General features: G+C 45.9%; 1 protein-coding gene across 2 annotated transcripts in view; it reads left to right on the top strand.

Annotated features, from left to right (window-relative positions):
* LOC125461007 (adenosine deaminase 2-like) overlaps positions 1–17,883 on the top strand; it is a 77,844-nt gene that overhangs the window by 37,984 nt on the left and 21,977 nt on the right. For both annotated transcript variants that reach the window (XM_059652421.1, XM_048549274.2), the window contains exons 4-5: positions 10,652–10,779; positions 11,332–11,422. In XM_059652421.1, the coding sequence (XP_059508404.1) occupies positions 10,652–10,779; positions 11,332–11,422 (219 nt within the window). The remainder of the gene's footprint in view (positions 1–10,651; positions 10,780–11,331; positions 11,423–17,883) is intronic.

Raw genomic sequence — 17,883 nt, 5'->3', positions numbered from 1 at the left:
ACCTCCACAACCCCCCCCAGCCCCACCCCAGCCCCAAATCCATTCAAGGCACAAAACCAACCTTCCATATCAGACAGGGGTTCACCTGCACGTCTGTCACCTTGGGTCTACTGTATCTACTGCTCTCGATATGGGCTCCACTTGGTCTCACTGATGCAGAGATCATTTTGTAGAGGAACTGCACTCTGTACATGACAAATAACAACACCTTCAAGTTACCAACAATTTTAACACTCCCTCCCACTCCCTGGGCGACATATCCATTTCGGGGCTCCTCCACTGTCATAATGACACCACTACAAACTGGAGGAGCAACACCTCATATTTCATTTTGGGAGCCTACATCCTGAAGGTCTAAACAAGGAATTTACTGGTTTTTAAATCTCCCCAGCCCTGGCTTTATCCCATGTCCAAGCCTTGCTCTTATCCCTGCCTCCTTGACCTGACACAACCTGTCTGTCGTCTCTCCCACCGCACTGACCAAACCCCACTATTCCCTATCTGCACTCACCTATCACCATCCCACCTACCTCCTCCTGTCCCCCCCATGCTCTCTATTTATTTCTGAGCTCCCTTCTCCCTCCCCATTTCTGAAGAAGAGTCCTGTCATGAAATTTCCTACTCCTCTGATACTGCCTGGCTTGCTGTGTTCTTCAAGCTTCAAACTGTGTTGTCTGGTTTTCTTAAAACTTTACTTAAATATTTGAAGTTAGAAATCACATGACAGCAGGTTGTAATTCAGTAGGTTTATTTGAAAAGATCAGCTTTCGGAGCTTCGCTTCTTCAGGTGTTAGTGAGAGAGGTAGTATCAGACACAGATTTTATAAGTAAAATATCAAAAGATCACACCCCTGATGAGGATGTATTGAACAAACATAAGATGCTGTTAAATCTCTAAACCATTAGAAGGTTTTAATTGATTTATGAGTGTATGTAAACCCCGAATTCCTTTCAAGTCAATATCCTGAGAGAAATAATTATTTTATCAACGTAAAGAAGGGGTGACATTTTAGATCAGGCAATGCATCTGAGGCGTGAGGCCTTGTCTAGAATCTGTTTCTGTTTTGGAGTTGGACAGCTTTTATTTCTAAAGTAAAAATTTATAAAACGCCGTTGCCTGCTTTTTGAACAAAAATAGAACCGGTGGGGCGGGGGGGAGTGGAGGAGTGTGGGTTGAAGTGTGGAGTGGAGCGGGAGAGACTGGGGTGGGGTGTAAGGGTGGGTTGTAGAGGTGTGGTGAAGGGGCAGGGGTGGGGTGTAGAGGAGGGGCGGATGGGATGAGGAGGGGAGAGTGTGGGGGAGGAGTATCAGGTAGGCTGGGCTCGGGTGGCCTGCAGGTGGGGGCGCGGGGAGTGTGTGGGTAGGGAAAGTGTGGGCGTGGGCAGGGCGAAGAGAGAGAGTGCGAGTGTGAGGGTGGGAAGAGAGAGAGAGTGTGTGCGCGTGCCAGTGTGAGAGTGGGAAGAGAGAAAGAGACAGACAGACAGACAGAGAGAGTGAGAGTGAGTGAGTGCGCGCGAGTGTGAGTGGGGTAGGGAGAGAGTGTGTGTGCACGAGTGTGAGTGCGATAGAGAGATGGAGTGTGCAAATGTGAGTGTGGTAGAGAGAGAGAGTGTGCACGCACACGTGCGAGTGTGGTAGAGAGAGAGATTGAGCGCGTGCGAGTGCGGTAGAGGGAGAGAGAGCACGCGTGGTTGAGGGAGAGCATGCATGCGCGTGCGAGTGCGATAGAGAGAGAGCGCGTGCGCGGTAGAGGGAGAGAGTGCGCATGCGCGCGAGTGCGGTAGAGAGAGAGAGCGCGCGTGCGCGAATGTGGTAGACGGAGAGAGCGAGCGTGCGGTAGAGGGAGAGAGCGCGCGAGCGTGGTAGAGGGAGAGAGCGCGCGCTCGAGTGCAGTAGAGGGAGAGAGAGCGCGTGCGAGTGCAAGTGCGATAGAGGGAGGGAGAGAGAGACAGAGAGAGAGCGCGCTAGAGGGTGAGAGAGGGAGAGCGCGTGAGTGCGGTAGACGGAGAGAGAGCGTGTATGAGTGTGAGTGCGGTAGAAGGTGAGAGAGAGCGCGCGCGGAAGAGGGAGAGAGTGCGTGCAAGCACGGTAGAGGGAGAGAGTGCACATGCGAGTGCGGTAGAGGGAGAGAGAGTGCGCATGTGAGTGCGGTAGAGGGAGAGAGCGGCGCGTGAGTGCGGTAGAGGGAGAGAGAGAGCGCACGCAAGTGCGGTAGAGGGAGAGAGAATGCGTGCGAGTGAGGTAGGGGGAGAGAGCGCGTGCGCGAATGCGGTAGAAGGAGAGAGCGCGCGCTCGAGTGCGGTAGAGGGAGAGAGAGCGCGCGCTCGAGTGCGGTAGAGGGAGAGAGAGCGCGCGCTCGAGTGCGGTAGAGGGAGAGAGAGCGCGCGCTCGAGTGCGGTAGAGGGAGAGAGAGCGCGCGCTCGAGTGCGGTAGAGGGAGAGAGAGCGCGCGCTCGAGTGCGGTAGAGGGAGAGAGAGCGCGCGCTCGAGTGCGGTAGAGGGAGAGAGAGCGCGCGCTCGAGTGCGGTAGAGGGAGAGAGAGCGCGCGCTCGAGTGCGGTAGAGGGAGAGAGAGCGCGCGCTCGAGTGCGGTAGAGGGAGAGAGAGCGCGCGCTCGAGTGCGGTAGAGGGAGAGAGAGCGCGCGCTCGAGTGCGGTAGAGGGAGAGAGAGCGCGCGCTCGAGTGCGGTAGAGGGAGAGAGAGCGCGCGCTCGAGTGCGGTAGAGGGAGAGAGAGCGCGCGCTCGAGTGCGGTAGAGGGAGAGAGAGCGCGCGCTCGAGTGCGGTAGAGGGAGAGAGAGCGCGCGCTCGAGTGCGGTAGAGGGAGAGAGAGCGCGCGCTCGAGTGCGGTAGAGGGAGAGAGAGCGCGCGCTCGAGTGCGGTAGAGGGAGAGAGAGCGCGCGCTCGAGTGCGGTAGAGGGAGAGAGAGCGCGCGCTCGAGTGCGGTAGAGGGAGAGAGAGCGCGCGCTCGAGTGCGGTAGAGGGAGAGAGAGCGCGCGCTCGAGTGCGGTAGAGGGAGAGAGAGCGCGCGCTCGAGTGCGGTAGAGGGAGAGAGAGCGCGCGCTCGAGTGCGGTAGAGGGAGAGAGAGCGCGCGCTCGAGTGCGGTAGAGGGAGAGAGAGCGCGCGCTCGAGTGCGGTAGAGGGAGAGAGAGCGCGCGCTCGAGTGCGGTAGAGGGAGAGAGAGCGCGCGCTCGAGTGCGGTAGAGGGAGAGAGAGCGCGCGCTCGAGTGCGGTAGAGGGAGAGAGAGCGCGCGCTCGAGTGCGGTAGAGGGAGAGAGAGCGCGCGCTCGAGTGCGGTAGAGGGAGAGAGAGCGCGCGCTCGAGTGCGGTAGAGGGAGAGAGAGCGCGCGCTCGAGTGCGGTAGAGGGAGAGAGAGCGCGCGCTCGAGTGCGGTAGAGGGAGAGAGAGCGCGCGCTCGAGTGCGGTAGAGGGAGAGAGAGCGCGCGCTCGAGTGCGGTAGAGGGAGAGAGAGCGCGCGCTCGAGTGCGGTAGAGGGAGAGAGAGCGCGCGCTCGAGTGCGGTAGAGGGAGAGAGAGCGCGCGCTCGAGTGCGGTAGAGGGAGAGAGAGCGCGCGCTCGAGTGCGGTAGAGGGAGAGAGAGCGCGCGCTCGAGTGCGGTAGAGGGAGAGAGAGCGCGCGCTCGAGTGCGGTAGAGGGAGAGAGAGCGCGCGCTCGAGTGCGGTAGAGGGAGAGAGAGCGCGCGCTCGAGTGCGGTAGAGGGAGAGAGAGCGCGCGCTCGAGTGCGGTAGAGGGAGAGAGAGCGCGCGCTCGAGTGCGGTAGAGGGAGAGAGAGCGCGCGCTCGAGTGCGGTAGAGGGAGAGAGAGCGCGCGCTCGAGTGCAAGTGCGGTAGAGGGACAGAGAGCGCGCGCTCGAGTGCAAGTGCGGTAGAGGGACAGAGCGCGCGTGCGAGTGCAGTCGAGGGAGAGAGAGAGCGCGCTCGCGAGTGCAGTCGAGGGAGAGAGAGAGCGCGCTCGCGAGTGCAGTCGAGGGAGAGAGAGAGCGCGCTCGCGAGTGCAGTCGAGGGAGAGAGAGAGCGCGCTCGCGAGTGCAGTCGAGGGAGAAACAACATGCGCGAATGCGGTAAAGAGAGCAAGCGCTTGCGCGGTAGAGGGAGAGAGTGTGCGTGCGAGTGCGGTAGAGGCTGAGAGAGCACGCGTGAGTGCAGGAGAGGGAGAGACAGCACGCGCGAGTGCGGTAGAGGGAGCGAGCGAGTGCGCGGTAGAGGGAGAGAGAGCGCGCGCGCGAGTGCAAATGCGGTAGAGGGAGAGAGCATGCGCGGTAGAGGGAGAGAGAGCGTGTGCGAGTGGGATAGAGGGAGAGAGAGCGCGAGCACAGTAGATGGAGAGAGAGAGCGTGCACGAGTGCGGTCGAGGGAGAGAGCGCACGCACGAGTGCGGTCGAGGGAGAAAGCGCACGCGCGCGAGTGCGGTCGAGGGAGAAAGCGCACGCGCGCGAGTGCGGTCGAGGGAGAAAGCGCACGCGCGCGAGTGCGGTCGAGGGAGAAAGCGCACGCGCGCGAGTGCGGTCGAGGGAGAAAGCGCACGCGCGCGAGTGCGGTCGAGGGAGAAAGCGCACGCGCGCGAGTGCGGTCGAGGGAGAAAGCGCACGCGCGCGAGTGCGGTCGAGGGAGAAAGCGCACGCGCGCGAGTGCGGTCGAGGGAGAGAGTGTGCGCGGGAGTGCAAGTGCGGTAGAAAGAGAGAGCGCGTGCACGAGTGCAAGTGCGGTAGAGAGAGAGAGCGCGTGCACGAGTGCGTAGTGAGAGAGAGGGTGTGCGCGTGCACTAGTGTGAGTGCAGTAGAGAGAGAGAGCGAGCGAGTGTGCGCGCGCAAGTGTGAGTGCGGTAGAGAGAGAGAGTGCGCACATGAGTGTGAGTGCACTAGAGAGAGAGCATGTGCACGAGTGTGAATGCTGTAGAGAGAGATGTGCGCACGAGTGTGAGTGTGCTAGAGAGAGAGCATGTGCACGAGTGTGAATGCTGTAGAGAGAGAGAGTGTGTGCGCGCATGAATGTGAGTGCAGTAGAGAGAGAGAGAGACATAGATAGTGTGCCCGCGCGAGTGTGTGTGGTAGAGAGAGAGTGTATGCGTGCATGAGTGCGGGAGAGAGAGTGAGAGGGTGTGCGCGTGAGAGTGTGTGTGCAGTAGAGACAGAGAGAGAATGCGTGCGCTCACACGAGTGTGCGTGCAATAGGGAGAGAGTGTGCGCGCGAGTATGCGTGCAGTAGAGAGGGAGAGAGCAAGCGAGTGTGCGCACGTGCGAGTGTGAGTGCAGTAGAGAGAGAGAGAGTGTGCGTGCGCAAATGTGAGTGCAGTAGAGAGAGAGAGAGAGAAAGAGTGTGTGTGCCTGAGTGTGAGAGCAGTAGTGGGAGAGAGAGGGTATGTATAGTGTGGTGAGGTCACGTGTGTTGCGACGTGAACCCTAGTTCCAGGTTGAGGCTGTCTTTGTGGGTTCAGAACTTTTGCTAGCAGCTTCTGCTCAGCGACTCTGCATTGTTGTGTATCTTGAAGTCCACCTTGGAGCATGTTTACTGGAAGATCCAATGCTGAGTGTCCTTGACTGCTGAAGTATTCCCCCCTGGGCGGGAACATCCCTGTTTGGCGATTGTTGTGCATATGTGCATGTAAATCTGTCAGGTGAACTTGTATTTGCAGATGCATTCTATTTTGTTCAAAAGGCACACAACTTGTGGCGTTCTAAAAACTCGTACTTTAGAAATGAAACCAGTCTGACACAAAGATTCTAAACAAGGCCTCATACCTAACATGCATTGTCTGACTTAAAATGTCACCTCTTCCTTACACTGACATCTTTAGTTCTCTCAAGACTGTGTCTTGGAAGGAATTCGGGGATTTACATATACATGGCAATCAATTAAAACCTCCTAACTGATTAAAGATTTACTAGCATCTTAGGTTTGTTTAACACATCCTCATCAGTCGTATGACCCTTTGATATTTTACTTGTAAATTTTGTGGCTGATGTTATCTCTCTCACTAACATCTGAAGAAGGGGCAAAGTTCTGAAAGCTTCTGTTTTCAAATAAATCTATTGGAGTATGATCTGGTGTCGTGTGATTTCTGACCTTGTCCAACACGGTACCTCCACATCATCAATATTTGAAGTTTGAGTTTTTGTCACTCATGAAATGTATTTTCGTGCATAGCACTTTTGTTTGAAAGAATCTGTCGGATGAACTGTTAGCTCTGTCTTCTGTCTTCATAGCAGCCTGATTTTCGAGTATTTACAGCCTATTCTGTTTTTGTTTTAAGCTATCTCAGCAGAATTTTGCTTTTATGTTTATCTCTCCAGAAAGATGAAAGGATTTCTGAAACAATGGATGTGAGGGACCTCTTCAGAAACTTAGATGAAGAAATTAATAGGTATTGTTTAGCCTCTGGAGAGAACAACTAGTAGTTAATGTAGCAGCTTTTCAGTAGAATGGTTACAAAATCCTGTCATATCAGTTAGCAAGCTTGAATGTAATACCATCAATGTACTTCTCAGAGGAAATGTAAATGGCTTTATGAATTCATTATGGAATGAGGAGTGTAGTCCCCGTTGAAGAATCCCAACCTGAAACGTTGACTTTCCTGCTCCTTAGATGCTGCGTGACCTGCTGTACTCTACATTTCATCGACTCTGACTTCCAGCATCTGCAGTCCTTGCTATCTCCCAGTATAGTTACCTTTCAAGTTTTCCCTAATGCTTAATTTGTGCCAGATACAATCTGTTAGAAATCTCTTCTCCATTCATGTGTCACTTTGAATTCTATTGGTTCGTAGTTTTTTTTCAGTCCCAAATAGGGCCACTATTGTACTTCAAGGAGAAACTCAGCAACATCCGTAGAGAGAAAAATGGAATTAACATTTTGAGTCCTGCCTTTTTGCCAGGACTGATTATGGTTGGAAAACTGTGGTTTTATTAGAGAGGGAGGAGGAGCGTGTAGCACGGATGGTGAGGGTTCCAGAGCAAAGAACAAAGGGGGTACTAATGGTAGTAAAGGAGGGATAGAGATGTAAAATGGTGTAAATGGCAGGTAAGAAAGGAAAAGCTGGATTCACTTTGCTGAGAGCAAAGCCAGCAAGGCAATAATGTAGGGGGAATGTAATCAAAAGGAAGGACAGAGGTCTTGCTCTGAAATTGTTGAACACAGTGGTGAATCCTAGAGGCCAAAAGTGCCTGAGCACTTGCCTGCATTGAGCTTCACTGTAGCAGGTCTGGGAGAGAAATGTTAGCATTGCACCATGGTCTTTTTTTGAAATGGCAAGCATCTGGAAAGTTGGTGGTCATACTATGGACAGAATGGAGGGTTTCTGCAAAGTGGTCACTCAGTCTAGATTTGGTATCTTCAGTGTAAAGGAGACTGCATTACTAGTAGCGAATGCAGTAGACAAGATTGTAAGGAATACAAATAAAATGCTACAGCTCTGAAGAAGGGTCACTGGTCTCAATGTTAACTTTGTCTTCCATAGGTTTCCATAGTTTCTCTAGTAGTTTCTGTTTTTGTTTGTTTAAAATGTTGTTTCTCCTGGAAAGTGTGTTTTTTTTTGTTCACTCATGGAATAGAGGTGTTACAGGTTGACCAGCATTTATTGCCCATTTATTGACTTAGATGTGTACTTACAAGTGGTGATATTCCCATATATCTGCTGCCTTTGCCTGTCTAAGAATGTTTGCTAATTTCTGCAGTGTATCTTTTGGATAGTACACATTGCAGCTGTTGAGCATCAGTGATGGAGGGAATGGATGCTTTAGGATGTGGTGCCAGTCAAGCGGGCTGCTTTGTTTTCAGTGGAGTCAAGCTTCTTGAGTATTACTGGAGCTGCAGTCATCCACGCAAGTAGGGAATTACACTCCTGACTTGTGCTTTGTAACTGATGGAGCCAGGAGGAGAGTTACTCACTGCAGTACTACGGTGTCTGACCTGCTGTTGTAGCCACTGTGCTATATGTGGCTATCTATTTGAGTTTTTGGTCTGTGGTAGCCCCAAGAATGTTGATCTTGGAGATTCAGTGATAGTAACACCATTGAATATCAAGGGGTGATGGGTTAGATTGTATCTTATTGGAGATGATCATTGAAGGGAATTTATGTGGCATGATTGTTACTTGCCACTTGTCAGCCCAAGCCTGGATTTTATTCAGATCTTGTTGCATTTGGACATGGACTGCATCAATATCTGAGGAGTCACGAATGGTACAATCATCAGTGAACATCCCCATGTCTGACCTTATGATGGAGGGAAGGTCATTAATGAAGTAGCTAAAGATGGTTGGACCAAGGAAACTGCAGAGGAACTCCTGCAGAGATGTGCTGGAGCTGAGATTGCTGACATCCAACAATCACAATCACCCTCCTGTGTGCCAGTTATGACTCTAACCAGCAAAGAGTTTGCCCCCAATACCCATTGATTGCAACTTTTCAGGGGCTTCTTGGTGCCACATTTAGTTAAATGCAGCCTTGATGTCAAGGGCTGTCACTGTAACCTCAGCTCTGGAATTCATCTGTCTGTTTGGGGCTTTGGCAGCATGGGGAGAGGAGGTAAAAAACCAAGTGTAACACCATATGTGATTGCATAGGAAGCTACCATGAAGTGGGGTGTGCGTGGTGCACAGTTCAGGGTGTTAAGTATGATAGAGTATTGGACCAGGATGTCGTGGTGGGAATAATTCCTGGTGAGGGGAAAATGCGTTAGATGGTGATATCCTGCTGGAGGTGGCAGTATGGTAGAGATGATTCTTTTGAAAGCTTTTCTGTTTTTATATCAGATTCCCAGAATCCACAGTATTTTGCTTTTATTAAGGAGAAACATTGAAAGTCAGTTGGTAACATGAGGGATATCCCAATGAATCAACATGGAACAACCAAGTGGAGGTGATGCCATAGTGGTAATATCACTGGTAATTTAGAGGTTCAGAGGTTCAAACTGTCAAAACATGGGTTCAGATAACTCCAGGACGCCAAGTGGAATTTACATTCAATGGGAAGCAATTCTTATCACGATTATTTTTCTCCAATGGTATCACAATGACCTTGGATCACTAATTGGTTCACTGATGTCCTTTTGGGAAGGAAATCTTGCCATCCTCACCTGATCTGGCCGACATGTGACTTCAGACCCACCACAATGTAATTGACACTTAACTGCCCTCTGAAATACATAGCAAGTCAGTCTGTTGTATCACACTGCTACAAAGCCTTTTAAAAGGAAAGGAATAAAATCAGATGGACCACTGGAGGAAAAGAATAACAGCAAACCCAGTCCTGCAAAGTCTTCGTTGCTTTTTTTAAATTCATGAAATGTAGGATTTGCTCACTTGGCCAGTGTTTATTGCACTCATAATTACCCTTGAGAAGGTAGTGATCTGCCTTCTTAAACTACTGCAGTCTTTGGGGTATAGGTACACCCATAGTGCTTAGAGAAGGGGTTCCAGGAGACCGTTCACCTGACAGCGAAGAAGTAGTCATAGTTCTAAAGCAAGATTGTGTGTGGCTTAGAGGGGTATTAGCAAATGGTAGATCATTGTGCATCTGCTGTCCTTGTACTCCTTAGTGGTAGAGGAAATGGGCTTGGAAGGTGCCGTTGGAGGACCCTGGGTGAGTTGCTCCCATGCATTTTATAGATTGTACACAGTTCTGCCCCTGTGAATTGATTATAAAAGGAATGAATGTTGAAGTGTTCAAGGTATGGATGGGATGCCATTGACGTGGATTGGTTTGTCCTGGTTAGTGTCAAACTTGTTTAGAATTGTTGGAGCTGCATTTATCTAGGCAAGTAGAGAATGTTATATTATGCATCTGACAAGTACTGGGGAGACAGGTGAATTAGTTACTGCAGAAATCCTAATCTCTGATGTGCTATTGCAGCCACAGTATTTATAGATATTTTCTAACTAACCTGTTCAGATATTATTATATACTTATGGGGGAGGTTGGACGTGAGCCTTGTTACCTGGCTCAAAGGTAGAGACATTACCATTGCACCACAAGAGCTCACCCACAGGATTTGTATGTTTGTCCAGTTTGTTTCTGGTCAATGATAACTGCAGGAAGTTAATAAAGGGAATCATTGACAGTTATCAGTGACAAAAGCTCATATTTGTTGCTCTAGACAAGGTGATGATGAATTGCCTTTGATAGCCGGAATGGATCATAGATTCACAATGATGTCTAGACAGCCTCCTACTAAAATTAAGTGTCTGTATGAGAAGTGCATTTGTCTTTCAAGATCTGCTGTGCTTGCAACCTCTTGTTTCTTCAGTGCAGGAATGTTTCTGTGGGGAAAAGAAAAGTGCATTGTATGCCTAAATGAGCTGGCAGATGAAATCTCATGGGGTACGTCATTTTGGGTGTATGATTTGGCAATGAATTGTTATTGCATAATTTAAATAAGAATGTAAAGTCAGATGGAAGATTATCAAACAATACTGAGGAAGAGGAGCTCAAAACCACAAACAAATCAGCCATGAACTTATTGAATGACGGAGCAAGATCCAAATGCAAAATGGCCTGCTCTTGTTTCTAAGTCCTATATTTTTACTTAAGATGTAATTCCACCTATACAAAGGCTTTTCCTCTAAATTCTACAATTGCTTTGCAATGTCATCTTATGATTGATTGAATGCATTATTATCTAACATACTGCATTTTTTAGGTCTACGAACTTGATGGAACCTTACATAACAAGAGTTGGTCTATTATGGCTTACCAGGAGGTTTCAAGACAATTCAAAAATGATAATCCTGATTTCATGGGAACTAAAGTGATTTTTTCTGTACATAGGTAGGATTTGATCATATAGAACTATTGTCTGCCCGATGTTCAAAATACTTCTGTTTTAACATGATTAGAAATTATGCACACTCTATTGCATCACAGTTGAACCTTCCACCGTGTCAGTTTACAGGTTCAAATACTTTTTTCAAAGAAAGTTCATGTTTTGAATATACATCCTGTTTTACTATTTGATGCCTTAAGTTGCAACCATCCTAGTTTGGATGAGGGAATGCATCATGATACAATGATATGCCATATTTAATTGGCTGTTTGCCTGAGACTCAAGACTGTCTGGAGATCTAAGTATAAAAGGTCATTTGGCTTTTAGTTATCATTTTAATTTTAAAAGTGGTGACAAATAGTTCACAATAAACCTGAACATGACAGAATCACAGAGGGAAGTGAGTAATATTATTTAGTGATATACTTAATAATAAGCCTTCAGAGTCCTAGTTCTAGTAATGGCCCATGATTCAAGTCTGATTTTTTTTTTGTGGAACTACATCATTTTGACGTGTTTATATCTGCCATTGACATTTCTTGTATATTTCTTTTTAGAAAATTGAATAATGCAGAAATGAAGATTGCAGTACATGAGGCCATGGAACTTTACAGTAAATTCCCAGAGACAATGGCAGGCTTTGATATGGTAGGTTTTCCATGTTACTTCAGTTGTTATATTCCAGACTTTTCTTGCATTTACTTATTAGAGTTTGAATTTGTTTATTTACCATACAGTCCTATTTTTAGGTACAAATGTGCATACGTAAAAGAAATGATGACATCTGGGTTATTCAGTATTTAAATAACAGGCAGATATTTGAGATTAAAGGTTAAAAAACAGGTAAATCTTCCATATGAATGCTGTCATTAGAGAAGGACTGTTGGTGATGGTTTAACGTGAAGGTGTAAAGTTGAGAAAGGGTGTCCTTCATGGTTCAGTGAACCAGTGCAGGAATTCTGCCCATGCTATTGATATTATGCTGCATCACAAAGTAGTCATCCAGCAACTGAGTTAACTGACCCCCTTGGGACCAGTTAGCTATTGAAATTGCTTTCCATTATCCATCCTATTACTTTCTATTATCCAACCTATTATTTAAAAAAATACACCATTTGTTGACAGTGTTTTTAAAGTCTGCCAATCAAAGTTTTTTTAAAATGCATCTTGTACTTCTGTGGCCCATCTCAGAATGATTAAGTGTTAGAGATGCTGGAAGGGGAATAATAGGAAGAGTACAGGTCCCTACCCAAGAAAAGGGCTCTTAGGAAACTTCTGAAAGCAAGGCAAAGAAGAAATTATTTTGAAATCAATTCAGGAGGACAGAGAAGTGTGCTTCCCTGAAAGATGACCAGTCTTTTTAATGTGAAAAGTAAGGGGCCTGAGGAACTTTGCTGTATTAGAGATCGCGGTGATATTGTGGGCTTTAATTTAATGGAGATGAGGAGCAACTTCGCGAAGAGATTAGAACATATGAAATGAATTTGTAAATTTTAAAAATGCTTGAACTTTCTTATTGTTGACAATAATGCTTGTACCTATGATTATAGCTTGTGTGGTCCTGTCTGACCATTGTGACCCATGTCACTTGATAGTCAGCAAGAGTTGATATGTTAGCATCTTAAAAAGCTAGAAAATGTAACTGAGATATGTAAGAAATTGAACAAAATGATATTGTTTCGAAAATATCTATTTATGTTCACACCATTCTGTGATCTCCATTGGTTGTACAATTTCCCTAGCTTCTTCATTCCTTTTGACTTTAGCAACTCCCTTGCTTCATGCAACATGATTGATTATTATCTACCTTCACCTCGAATCCTAGGATTTCCTCCACTTTGCGTCTCCACTTCCCTTTCCTTTGTTAACTTCACTGCAAACGGAAACTCCACCGCTTTGTTTTAGTACTGTTATTTTGATTACATCTCATCTTGGGATTTTATTTTAATCTTGAAAGCTCTGTATATGTACAAACTAATGTATATGGATGCATATTCTACAATCAACCCGATTCTAATGCAGATACTTAATATGCTTGGATTAAATTCTCTTGCACACTTTTTTCAATGCAAAATATCAATTCCTTCAGGTGGAGAAGGGAGAAAGTCAGTGAGACAGTCTTAAAGTGTGAATCTGAATTATAAATTTTCATGCCGATGGGCTGAGGAGTGGCAGATGACATTTAATTCAGCTAAATGTGAGATGTTGCATTTTGGTAAGGCAAATCAGGGCAGGACTTGTATACTTAATTGTAGGGTTCTGGGGAGTGTTGCCAAACAAAAATACCTAGGGGTCCAGGTTTAGTTCCTTCAAAGTGGAGTCACCGGTAGACAGGGTAGCGAAGGAGGTGTTTAGGAACAAAAACAAAGTTGCTGGAAAAGCTCAGCAGGTCTGGCAGCATGTACGGAGGAAAAAAACAAAGTTAATGTTTTGGGTCTGGTGACCCTTCCTCAGAAGAAGGTGTTTAGTACACTTGGCTTATTTGATCAGTGCATTATTTATAGAAATTGGGATGTCATGTTGTGGCTGTACAGGGCTTTGGTTAGGCTACTTTTGGAATATTGCATACAATTCTGGTCTCCCTGCTGTAGGAAAGATGTTGCTAAACTTGAAAGGATTCAGAAAAATTTACAAGGGTATTGCTGGGGTTGGAGGGTTTGAGCTATAGACAGAGGCTGAATAGGCTGGGGCTCTTTTCCCTGGAGTGTTGGAGACTGAGGGACAACATAGAGGTTTATAAAATCATGATAGGATGAATAGCCAAGGTCATTTTGCCGAGGTAGGGGAGTTGAAAACTAGAGGGCATGTGTTTAAGGTGAGAGGGAAAAGACTTAAAAAGGATCTAGAGGCTAACTTTTTCATGCAGAGGGTTGTGCATGTATGGAATGAGCTACCAAAGGAAGTGGTGGAGGTAAAATACAATTACAATATTTAAAACATTTAAAAATGGATGAGTACCTGAATAGAAGGGCTTTAGAGGGATATGGGCCAAATGCTAGCAGATGGGGCTAGATTACTTTAGGATATTTGGTCTGTTTCCATGCTTTACAACTCTATGACTCTGTGTCTACTCAGATAATTCACTAAACTCCAACTAGTGGATTACTTAAATTCCAGCTACTGCTATAGTATGGTTTTTGAATTCATCAGGGAGAGTGGAGTATTAATAACAGAATAAGATGCCATTTGAACCAGTTTTGGCAAGTTCATATAATTTTGTAATGTGGGTGAGAAGTATGAAAATGCAGATGAATGCAGGTATAATCAGTGACTCTTTTCCAATCAAAAGCAAGCTTTTTCAAGGTAGTCGACCTCCACATTTAGCTTTTGTCAGCTAACAATTAAAGCTGAAATTGTTGAGCTAAGAAAGACATGATAATCTTTGTTGGTTTCATCTGTCGTAAGTCAATTTATAACCCCAAATGATCAATAATTTTTTTGTAATGTTCTTTTCTTCTCTTTTTATTAAATACTACATCTTGACCTCCGGTTAGTTTGTGGGTTCTTGCCATCTACTCCAGATGTCCAGGCAAGCAAATTAAAATTTGCTGCAAATCAAACTTAATGGTGCATAAGAAATGTCTTGCATTTTTCTACATTATATGTCTCTATACCCATGGATTTTAATTTAATTTAATTTTATGAATTTTTAATAACATCATAAAATATAACTGAACCTATTTTATTACATCCAGTGTTAAATACTTTGGCTATTGAGCTTTTCCATGAAAGTTTTCAGCACAAACAAATTAGAAGATATGAACAAGTAAGAAATAGGAGCAGGTGTCATCCCAAAGGGCCCATTGTGCTTCTTTGACCATTCAATATGAACAATGTCTGTGTTCTAAACTTTTAAGTCTCTTCAGAGTTTTGGGTTTGTCAATCTTTCATTTTTTTAAACTTCAGAAAATAGAGACCGAATTTACTCAGTCTCACAGCGTAGCGCACCAGTCTATTCAAAACTACCAAGCGGAGAAACTAAGCGGAGGCTTGGAGACCGCTTTGCAGAACACCTCCGCTCAGTTCGCAACAAACAACTGCACCTCCCAGTCGCAAACCATTTCCACTCCCCCTCCCATTCTCTAGATGACATGTCCATCATGGGCCTCCTGCACTGCCACAATGATGCCACCCGAAGGTTGCAGGAACAGCAACTCATATTCCGCCTGGGAACCCTGCAGCCATATGGTATCAATGTGGACTTCACCAGTTTCAAAATCTCCCCTTCCCCTACTGCATCCCTAAACCAGCCTAGTTCGTCCCCTCCCCCCACTGCACCACACAACCAGCCCAGCTCTTCCCCCCCACCCACTGCATCCCAAAACCAGTCCAACCTGTCTCTGCCTCCCTAACCGGTTCTTCCTCTCACCCATCCCTTCCTCCCACACCAAGCCGCACCCCCAGCTACCTACTAACCTCATCCCACCTCCTTGACCTGTCCGTCTTCCCTGGACTGACCTATCCCCTCCCTACCTCCCCACCTATACTCTCTCCACCTATCTTCTTTACTCTCCATCTTCGGTCCGCCTCCCCCTCTCTTCCTATTTATTCCAGCTCACTCTCCCCATCCCCCTCTCTGATGAAGGGTCTAGGCCCGAAACGTCAGCTTTTGTGCTCCTGAGATGCTGCTTGGCCTGCTGTGTTCATCCAGCCTCACATTTTATTATCTTGGAATTCTCCAGCATCTGCAGTTCCCATTATCTCTGATCTCTATATTCAAAACTACCAGTCTAGTTAACCTTCACTGTAAAGTGCAACTTTTTGTTACAGTCCCAGCTGATGTTAATACTGGATGAGTCAGATCACTAAATGAAACCTGGAGACATATGTCCAACTTTGCTACATTATTTAACCGTGGAAGTTATTGAACACATTTGCAAGAGTCTGCAAGCCTACCCTCAAAACAGAGAACAAATCCTTCTATTAAACAAGAAAATAACATGAACCATATTATACTCAACAAAAATGTCAGACTGATTTCAGTACAAACCCTGGAAAAAGGATTTTTTTCTTTTTATCCCAACCATATCCTTAAAAGCACCAAACACCAGTGAAGATTCACCTTCTCCACAATGGGGCTTCTTCAGGCTCACACAGCTACAACCAATTTCCTTACAGTGAAGAGATTTTCTGAAGAAGGGTCTAGGCCAGAAACGTCAGCCTTCCTGCTCCTCTGATGCTGTTTGGCCTGCTGTGTTCATCCAGCTCTACATCTTGTTATCTCCTTCCAGTGAATATCTGCATGCTCTTTAGATGCTTTCCTTCAACTGATGTTCCTCTCTGAGACACCTAAAATAAAGTGCAAATTAAAATCACAATTACTTTAACTTTAGAGCAGACACATAGGTTCCCTAAACTCAGTTTTAGGAAGTACTGCAGGATTCCTTACTGGAGAGTTTAACCCTCCTTCTACTCTCTGGCACATAAACACTGACTGACCTCTGTGTTTTTATGTCTGGATCTCATCCTGGACCCCATTTGTTAGGCAACAGTAGGACGTTTTTCTCCTATCTTTTCTAATACCTTAAATGACCAACCCGTATTCTTCAGTTAAGGGTTTAAAACCTTATTGTATTTATCAGATCTCCAGAACTCTCTCAGCACCAAACCCATAAAACATCTCTAAAAATTCCGTTAGAACCAGGGCTCCTCTTTTTAACACAAAATACAAAAAATAGATGTAACTGGGCAGCGTGGTGGCTCAGTGGTTAACACTGCTGCCTCACAGTGTCAAGGATCTGGGTTTGATCCCACCTAAGGTGACTGTCTTTGTGGAGTTTTAAAATCTACCCACCCCTCCCCAAATCATGTGGGTTTCATCCAGGTACTACAGTTTCCTCCCAAAGTCCAAAGATGTGCAGGTTAGGTGACTTAGCCAGGCTAAATGGCCCATAGTGTCCAGGGATGTGCAGGCTAGATGGATTAGCCATGGGAAGTGCAGGGTTGCAGGGATTGGGTAGGGGAATGGTCTGAGTGGGATGCTCTTTGGACACTTGTTGCGGACCTGATGAACTGAATGGCCTGCTTCCACACTGTAGGGATTCTATGATTCTACATTTGTACCAAAATCCCACACTGCATTCAATATATATCTCAAAGTGTTGTAAAACTGTAGCAAGACTTTATTTTTGTACTCCAATACCTGGGCCATAAGCTCAAATTTTAAGATTCTGTAAATTACTTGAACCTTTTAGCCATTTTTTTTTGACCAGACAAAAAATTGGAAAACAGTAGTTTTGGTGTAACAAATTAAGGGGATTTATTATGAAATAACACAATATTTCAACAGCCTGCTGATAGTTTATGAGTCACACAGAACCTTTACTCTTAAGAGAAAGCTTGTACAACGGTTCGATTTGACACTTGTTTTGGTTGATCTGACTTCATTCTTCTATTTGTTTCTTTAATTTTCCAGAAACTATGTTTCTCTTGCACAAATTTTATAAGTAATAGACCTACAGTTTCCCAGAACCCCAATGTACGATGACTGAAAGTCCCTTGACAGTGACCTTTCCCATATTGCACCTCAGCAGTGGCTTCTCCATGCTTTAACATGTCCTTCGGTAATCTGTACTGGACCCTTTCAGACAGGCATTTTTATCCATTTGTAGCTTTGGTATCCAGGGTTTCTCCTGCCACAGTTGGTGAAAGCAATTGACTTGTACTATTTGTAACACAATCAATATGATCAATACACTATTCACAGTTACATTAATGGACCATCAATGCACAATCAATAGTACATCCTGAATTACAATTTTAAGAAAATCTACGGCATGCAGACAATTTGGAGCCTCATCTGTTTCTTAGTAACACCTTTGCAAATACAGTTGCTATTGTAATAGAAGCAAAAATATGCAGTCAGCTTAATTATTTCAAATCCTCCTTTACCCATTGTTAGGTTGTACATTCCCAGGTGGTCTGAATCATTTTAAATTGTAATCTTTTGAAATTGTTCTAACTTATTACCCTTTGTGACTCCATATGATCACATCATCTCCTTTATTTACACCTAACCTAATCAATGCAATAGCTCTTCAGATACCAGCAGTTCCATTTCCTTGCTTGTAAAGAACAAAACACAGTGCAGCACAGGAACAGGCCCTTTG

Source organism: Stegostoma tigrinum, chromosome 18 (assembly GCF_030684315.1).
Source record: "Stegostoma tigrinum isolate sSteTig4 chromosome 18, sSteTig4.hap1, whole genome shotgun sequence".
NCBI classification, from domain to species: domain Eukaryota; kingdom Metazoa; phylum Chordata; class Chondrichthyes; order Orectolobiformes; family Stegostomatidae; genus Stegostoma; species Stegostoma tigrinum.
The sequence above is the reverse complement of the archived record's forward strand: the minus strand, read 5'-3'. Positions and strand labels throughout refer to the sequence as shown.